This window comes from Piliocolobus tephrosceles, chromosome 4, assembly GCF_002776525.5.
Source record: "Piliocolobus tephrosceles isolate RC106 chromosome 4, ASM277652v3, whole genome shotgun sequence".
NCBI lineage: Eukaryota > Metazoa > Chordata > Mammalia > Primates > Cercopithecidae > Piliocolobus > Piliocolobus tephrosceles.
The window spans coordinates 110,217,101-110,225,191 of NC_045437.1; the positions used below are offsets into that span (position 1 = coordinate 110,217,101).

An 8,091-nucleotide genomic window follows, 5' to 3' on the forward strand; every position below is an offset into this window, starting at 1 on the left:
TATCCCAACTGGCGCGCTTGACTGAGATCCCAGCTGCTCACCTCCTTGACCCACGGGTGGGTGAGTCAGTGATTGGGAGCTGGAAACTGGGGAGGGCATTGCTTGGAGGGTGCTGTGGGTGCACGGGGTACTTCCAAGGGCTGAGGGGGTTGCCCCTCCTGGAGAACCACTCAGGAACCCTGCAGGGTTGGGAGACGCAGAGGCCTGAGGTCTGATGCCTGCCTGAGGGATCTGAAGGATGAGGGGCCATGTCAGCATTTATCTGTCCCTGAGTTGTTAGGGAAGGGGACCATGACAGTCCCTGGGACAGCCCTACTCACACCTTTGAGATTATCTGGGGTTCTGCTCTGGGGGGCTGCATGGGTTTTGCAGAGGGCTGGATGTGGCTGGGTTCCCAGGCTAAGGTGCTGGCCACGATGGAGATGCCTGATGTGGTCTAATGTTGGTAACCTCCCCAATTCCCATGTTGAAAAGGAACCCCCAGTGTGAGGGTATTAAGAGGTGGGGTCTTTTGGGGAGTGGTTAATTCATGGGGGCGCTGGCCTTGTGAATGGGCTTAGTGCCCTCATAAAAGGGGCTGGAGGCAGCTGCACACCCCTTCCGTGTGAGGGCACGCAGATGGCACCACCTGTGAGGGGCCAGACACTGAATCTGCTGGTGCCTTGATCTTGGACTTCTCAACCCCCAGAGTTGTAGGCAATGCATTCCCATTGTTTATAAATTACCCAGCCTCTGGTATTCTGTTCCAGCAGCCAGAACCAAGACACCATTTCCCAAGGAACTGCCTGGGGTGGAGGGCAGTCCCCAGGGATGCAGTGATGGGGCACAGGGGTTTCAGAGAACCCACGGGTCCCCCATGTGAGAATGAATCAATTTGGAACCCCAGCCAGGCCCAGGGCCTCTGAGGCAAGCCCCAGTCAGGGAAGAATCTTCCAGTCTGCAGGCTCCACCCCACCCCGGCTCCCTCCCTGGAGAAGCCTAGGTGGTGAAGGAGAGCCCATGGCCAGGGCCTGCCTCGTGCCTGCATTTGACTGAGTGGTGTTAGGGGTTCACATCACCTGGTGCCACGCTGTGCTCACAGGCATTAGTCCTGGGCACCATCTGCGCTGCTGACACTTGCCCCACAGGCACAGGCCCTGCCCTGTGGAGCCCCTGGGGGCCGTCCCATCTGGCAGATCATGACACTGGAGCCAGGACTACAGGAGAACAAAGACACCTCTGCAGGGAAGGGCCATGAGCCAAGGAGCAGACTGTGTGGCTGTGGGCAAGGCCTCCCTGGGCTCCGAGGCTGTACCTGGAGAAGGAACACCAGGTCTGGGCAGGTTCTCTGAGGGAGCTCATGCCCTCTGGCCGTACCAGGGCCTGGCACCCAGCAGCTGCTCAGAGGGGTGCAGAGCCAGGTTGAAGGCCCCTTGGAGGATCCTGAGGCACAAATGTCCTCAGCCTGAGCCCCCAGCCCTGCCTTCTCCACGGGGCTGGCTGTGGGCTGCCTCCTTCCCTCCTGCGCCAGAGCCTCCCCTGCTGGGGTGAGCCTCGGGGCACCCAGCTTCACCTGGCCATCCTGATATCCATCCTGCGCTGGGCCACTGGGGGGCTGCTGTCAGGAATGGCTTCTGGGAGATGGGTCCTGCACCTGAGGCTGCAGCTCTGACTGGATCGACAAGGTGGGGAACAGCATACTGGTGCAGCCAGGAGGCAGGGACGGGCCCCGCTGACCTCTGGAGTGGGCTTTTCTCATGTTGCCCAAGGGGTGCCAGGGACTGAGGGTGTCAGTTAGGGATGAGGGTGAGAAGGTGGCTTTAACCAGCCTCCTGGAACCCCCCCAAACTCCTGGGGTTTGGCCCCCAGGGCTCTGCCCAGGCCCTGTGGGAGCCCTGCCCCCACCTCTCCACATTACTTGCCCTCCCTGGGGTCTCAGATGGAAGGGGTGGGCTGGGGGGGTGCAGGGCAGATTCTGCTTGGCCCTGATGTGCAGGCCCTGGTCCTCTGCCGGGCCCTCCTGGGCCTTGCTGCGGTCCTGGCTCACCAGGCAGAGTCCCTGAGTTGGCTGAGGTACCGGGGCTGCTCGTGGCCCTGTCTCTGCCTGTTCCCCAGCTTAGAACCAAGTCTAGGGCACCAAGTCTGATCCTGAGTGGGACCCCACCGCTGAGGGGCCTGACACGGCCTAGAGTGGGCCAGGGTGGGTCAGTCAGCACACCCCAGCGCTCCCTCCCCAACCCCTCCGCCCCCCAGCAGGCTCTGACCAGGAAAGGGGGTGCAAATTGCACTCCCTGACTTCCGGACTAAATGACCTTGTCACGTGTCAGGTGGGGTCTCAGCTGCTCCCCAGCCCACTGCTTGCTGGCTCCGTTTGTGAGGGGCTGGAAGCAGACTGGGTGGGGCTGTGGGAGGGGTCTGCTGGTGGGCCGAGGGGGTTTTACTGGCTTCCTCATGCCCTGCTCTGGACAAGGGGCACCAGGCACAGGCAAGGCTCTGGGTATCCCTCACCAAAGGTTAGCTGAGCATCCACCGTGCACCAGGCTCTCTGAGCACCACGTGGGTCGCTGGATGGGAAACAGTTTCCCGGTCCCGTGCCTGGAACTGTGGCTGCAACATTCCCCAGGCTGAGTTGAAAACCTGCCAGGCATCCTGGCCAAAGGTCATCTCAGGCCGGCGAGTCAGAGACGTGGGGTGGACACAGATAGGCAGGGTGTACGGGTGTGTTTACAGCGACTAGAGTTTACAAGGGGCCGGGTGGCGGGACTGCCGTGTACACACTGTGACTCTGGGTGTCCAGTTTGTCCTGCTGACCTGTTCCACAGCTGTTACCAGAAAGCTGTCTCCTGGGGCCAGCAGCATCCAGGAAGCGGGTACCTAGGGCTGCAGAGACGAGCTCGTCGGCAGGGCAGGGTAAGGGACCATGGGCGGAATGGCAGTGGCCACCGGCGGGCTCGGGGCTGGCGCGGGCATCTCACTTCGCACCGCGATGCCTGCCGTGGTTCCAGAAGTTCCCAAGCCACCTGGTGACAGACTGGGTGGTGGCCAAAGTGGCACATGTCACCAAGCAAGGTCTCGAGCTTGCAGTGGCCCCCACCCTATGGGGCAATGTTGTGTCCTTGCCGAGGATGGACAGACTGACCAGGCCCCACGGTCCTGAAGGCAGGATGTCCCCAAGGCATGTGCCACCCACACGTCTGGAGGCCCTGGGTCCTGCCAGGGCTGAAGTCCCACAAAAGGTCTCCTGTGCCCGTATGGCCACTGTGAGGGGCAGCAGGCCACGGGGTCGGCATTTGCAAAGTAGTGAGGCGCTCCCCCGCTTCTGCCCGCTGGGCCATCCGAGGCAGGGCTGTGGACGGCTTCTGCGGGTTCCATCTCTTCCTCCTCCCTCAGCTCAGTGCTTTCATGTCTTCCCCAAAATAGAAGATCTGCAGATTTAAGCATGTCGGGCAGCGGTGAGAGCCTGGAGCTCCCCATCCCGGTTAGACTGCTCTCCAGCACAGCCACCTTCTCAGTGCGCGGAGGAGAGCCGGCCTCCTGCCCCCGAGGGGTGTTCTGCAAACCCCTGTGGCCAGTCCTCGAAGTCCACTGCTATGGATCATTTCCGACCGCCACTCGGAAGTGTTAACACTCTGAGTAAGAAGGAAGTGGGGCCTGTGTCCCACTGTCTGGCGTAAAAATATAGACTGGGAGTCCCTGTCCCTGGGACATGCGTCTTGACTGCCCACAGAGGCAGCCACCAGCTGTGGAGGGGGGTCCACAGGCTCAGCCTCCTCTCCTCATCCTACGACCATGGCTTGATCCTGCCCCACCCCACTGTGGGCTGCTCAGGCTCCCAGGAGGCTGATGACCCGGGTATCTCTGAAGCCCCTTGGCCCTGTCCTGGTCCCAAGCAGCCCCCATGTCCCATCTTGGCACGAAGACTCACCTTAGAGATTTCCATCTCTCTTTTTCTGTTTGGTTCTCTGGGCTCTCACTTTCATAAGAAGCCAAATAAAGACCTAGACAGAAAATGAAGTGAAATTTCACAACTATGGTTGATGGTAACCTGTTCTACACCCAGATGATAATAACCTGTTCTACACCCAGATGATAATAACCTGTTCTACACTCAGATGATAATAACCTGTTCTACACCCAGATGATAATAACCTGTTCTACACCTGGTATATTTGTGTGGGTCTCTTTCTGGGTTCTCTATCCTGTCCCATTGTTGCATGCGTCCATCCCTCCCCTAATACTGTGCTGTCTTAATGAGCACAGCTCTATGATATTTGCGTAAGGGCTTTTGCTTCTGTGTGAAACTCACTTCAAATGATGTATAAATACATGAGTCTTCATTTCTCCAGAATAACTAACTGCCCAAGAATGCAATGGCTGGGTCACATAATAGTGGCATATTTGGAATAAGAAACTCTTTATCTAGCCCTGTATTCTGAGGATTATCTCTTGCTTTTCCCTGCTAAAAGTTGTATAGGTTTACATTTTACATTTTAGTTTGTGATCCATGCTGAGCTAATTATTTGTATAAGGTGTGAGGCTTGGGCTGGGGTTCATGTGTTGGTCTGTGGTCTGTGGATGCCTGGACACTCCAGCACTGTTTGTTGGAGGGCTAGCTTTCCTCCATTGAGTTTTTTTTTTTTTTTTTTTTTTTTGGTCAAAAATCACCTGATATACTTGTGTGGGTCTCTTTCTGGGTTCTCTGTTCTGTCCCATTGACCATGTGTCCATCCCTCCCCTAACACTGTGCTGTCTTAATGACCGTAGCTCTATAATATCAACCTTAACATCAAGCAGACTCATTCCTCCCATGAATCCTTTTCAAGATTGTTTTAGCAATTCTAGTTCCTTTGCCTTCCCATACACATTTTAGGAGAATCTCATCTCTATCTTACAAAGAGTCTTGCTGGGATTTGGGTAGGAATTGCATTAAACCTGTACTTAAATTCTGGGAGGAGAATTAATACCTTTGCTATGCAGTCTTCCCATTCGTGAACATCCTGTGTCTCCATTTATCTACATCTTCCTTGATTTCTTTCATCAGCATTAACTTTTAGCATCTACGTCCTGTGCATGTTTTCTTAGATTTCCACCTATGCTTTCGTGTGTGAGTGATTATAAATGGTGTTATAGTTTTAGTTTCATGTGTGCATGTTCATTGCTCATACATAGAAACACGGTTGATTTCTGCGTGTGTGTCTTGGATTCTGCAACCTTGCCGAATCCCTTATTAGTTCTAGGAGTTTTTATAGATTGCTTGGGATTTTTTTCCCTCATGATCTGCAAATAGGGACAGCGTTAATTTTTCTTTCTGATTTGTGTGTTATTTCCTGTTCTTGCCTTATTGCACTAACTAGATCTTCCATTACTATGATGACTAAGAGTGGGGAAGAGTGAACATCCTTTCCTTGTTACTGGTCTTAGGAGGAAAGCATTAAATCTTCCACTGTTATAAATAATGTTTGCAGAAGCGTTTCTGTAGATGCAACTTGTCATGCTGATAAATTCCCTTCTATTACTTGTTTCTGAGAGTTTTTACTGTAAATGTGTGTAGAAATTTGTCAAATCCTTTTTCTGCATTGATTAATATAATCATGTGTCTTTGCTTCTTTAGCTGTTTAGTATAGTGAATTACACTGATTGAATTTCAAATATTGAACAGCTTCGCATCCTTGGAATGAACCTACTTAGTCATGACGTATAATTATTTTTATATATTGCTGAACTCTATTTGCTTATTTTGTTAAGGATTCTTGTGTCTATATTCCTGAGGGATATTGGCCTATATTTTCTTTTTTTGGTACTGTCTTTGGTTTTAGTATCAGAGTAATACTGGTGCCATGGTTTGGATGTTTGTGTCCCTGAAAAATTCATGTTGAAACATAATCCCTAATGCAACAGTGTTAACTAACAGATGGGGTCTGTAGGAGGCGATTAGGCCATGAGGTTCCGCCCTCACGGATGGGATTAGTGCCCTTATAAAAGGGCTGGAGGGAGCTAGTCTGGCCCCTTTTTGCCCATCTGCCATATGAGGACACTGCATTTGCCTCTTCTGCCATGTGAGGACACAGCAAGAAGGCTCCACCTTGGAAGCAGAGAGCAGCCCTCACCAGACACAGGATCTGCCTTGATCTTGGACTTTCGACCTCTGAAATTGTAGAAAAAAAAAAAAAAAAAAAAAAAATATATATATATATATATATATATATATATATATATATATATTTATTTATTTTTTTAACTCGGTGGTAAGAAAATGTCTGTTGTTTATGAATTACCCAGTCTAAGGTATTTCGTTATGGCAGCTCAAAGTGACTGAGATAACTGGCTTCATAAAATGAATCAGGAGGCTCCCTCCTCTTCCACTTTCTGGAACAGATTGTGCAGAACTGGTGTTAATTCTTTAAGCGTTTGGTAGACATCTCCAGTGTAACCATTTGAGCCTGGAGACTTCATTTTTGAGAGTTTTAAAATTATAAATACAATTTATTTAATAGTTATAGGGCTATTCAAATTATCTATTTTATGTTAAGTTGTGGTAATTTGTGTTTTTTGAGGAATTAGTCCATTTCATTTAAATTGTCAAATTCATGTGTGTGGAGTTGTTTGTCGTGTTCTCTTATTATCTTTTCAATGTCTGTAGTCATTAGTGATATCCTGTTTTACTCCTGGTACAGTAGTCCCCTATTATCTGTGGGGGATACATGGCTGCCTGAAACTAGATAGTATGGAATCCTATACATACTTGCCTTGGATCCCTTTTCCATCTTAACTAAGCACCATCAGGCACTTTTGCAGTTTGAGATGCAACAGCAAAACTAGCAAGAATTTATTTTTCTTTCTTCAAAGTTTCATGGATGAGTTTGTTCTTACTGTAGATCTTAGTAATCTTAGCATACATTTTTTTCCCCTTAATTTGAGAACTTTCACCTTATCATTTAAAGGAGGCACTTTACAGCTTCTGTTTGCCATATCTGAATTGCCTGCATCACTACTCAGGTACTTTGGGGCCATTAAGAAGTAAAATAGGCTGGGTGTGGTGGCTCACGCCTGTAATCCCAGCACTTTGGGAGGCTGAGGTTGGTAGATTACTTGAGGTCAGGAGTTCGAGACCAACATGGTGAAACCCTGTCTCTACTAAAAATACAAAAATTAACTGGGCATGGTGGCTCACGCCTGTAATCCCAGCTACTTGGGTGGCTGAGGGAGGAGAATCACTTGAACCAGGAGGCAGAGGCTGCAGTGAGCTGAGATCGTGCCACTGCACTCCAGCCTGGGTGACAGAGCAAGACTCTGCCTCAAAAAAAAAAAAAAAAAAAAAAAAAAAAAAAGTAAAATAAGGGTTACCTGAACAGCACAGTGACACTGACAGTTGATCTGATAACTGAGATGGCTACTAAGTGACTAACGGGCAGCATAAATACAGCACAAATGTTGGACAAAGGGATGATTCATGTCCCAGGAGGAACAGGGTGGGATGACGTGTGATTTCATCACACTACTCAGAATGGTGCACAATTCAAAACTTATGAATTGTTTATTTCTGGAATTTCCATGTAATATGTTCAGACCATGGTTGACCGAGGGTAACTACAGATAAGGGGGCACTACTGTATTAGTAATTTGTGTCTTTTCCTTTTCTTTGTCAAGAGGTTCTTTGCTAGATGGCGTCAGTTTTATTGTTCTTTTCAAAGAACCAGCCCTTTGATTAACTTTATTGTTTTTCTGCTTACGGTTTCATTGATTTTTGCTCTTATTTCCTTCCTTCTGCTGACTTTGAGTTTATTTTGCTCCTCTTTTTCTTTTTTTTTTTTCTTTTTTTTTTTTTATTGAGACAGAGTCTTGCTCTGTCACCCAGGCTGGAGTGCAGTGGCCGGATCCCAGCTCACCGCAAGCTCCGCCTCCCAGGTTTACACCATTCTCCTGCCTCAGGCTCCCGAGTAGCTGGGACTACAGGCGCCGCCACCACACCCGGCTAGTTTTTTGTATTTTTTTAGTAGAGACGGGGTTTCACTGTGTTAGCCAGGATGGTCTCGATCTCCTGACCTCATGATCCGCCCGCCTCGGCCTCCCAAAGTGCTGGGATGACAGGCTTGAGCCACCGCGCCTGGCCTT

The 8,091-nt window shown here is 50.2% G+C and overlaps 1 protein-coding gene across 2 annotated transcripts in view; it reads right to left on the reverse strand.

The window, feature by feature from the left end:
• Nucleotides 1-2,681: 2,681 nt before the first annotated feature.
• RASGEF1C (RasGEF domain family member 1C) overlaps nt 2,682-8,091 on the reverse strand; it is a 106,951-nt gene continuing 101,541 nt past the window's right edge. The window contains exons 13-14 of one of the 2 annotated variants that reach the window (XM_023201970.2): nt 3,905-3,977; nt 2,682-3,404 (exon numbers count right to left, since the gene is read on the reverse strand). In XM_023201970.2, coding sequence (XP_023057738.1) covers nt 3,380-3,404; nt 3,905-3,977 — 98 coding nt within the window. In that variant the 3' untranslated portion in view covers nt 2,682-3,379. The remainder of the gene's footprint in view (nt 3,405-3,904; nt 3,978-8,091) is intronic. The other variant, XM_023201969.1, reaches the window with a different exon arrangement.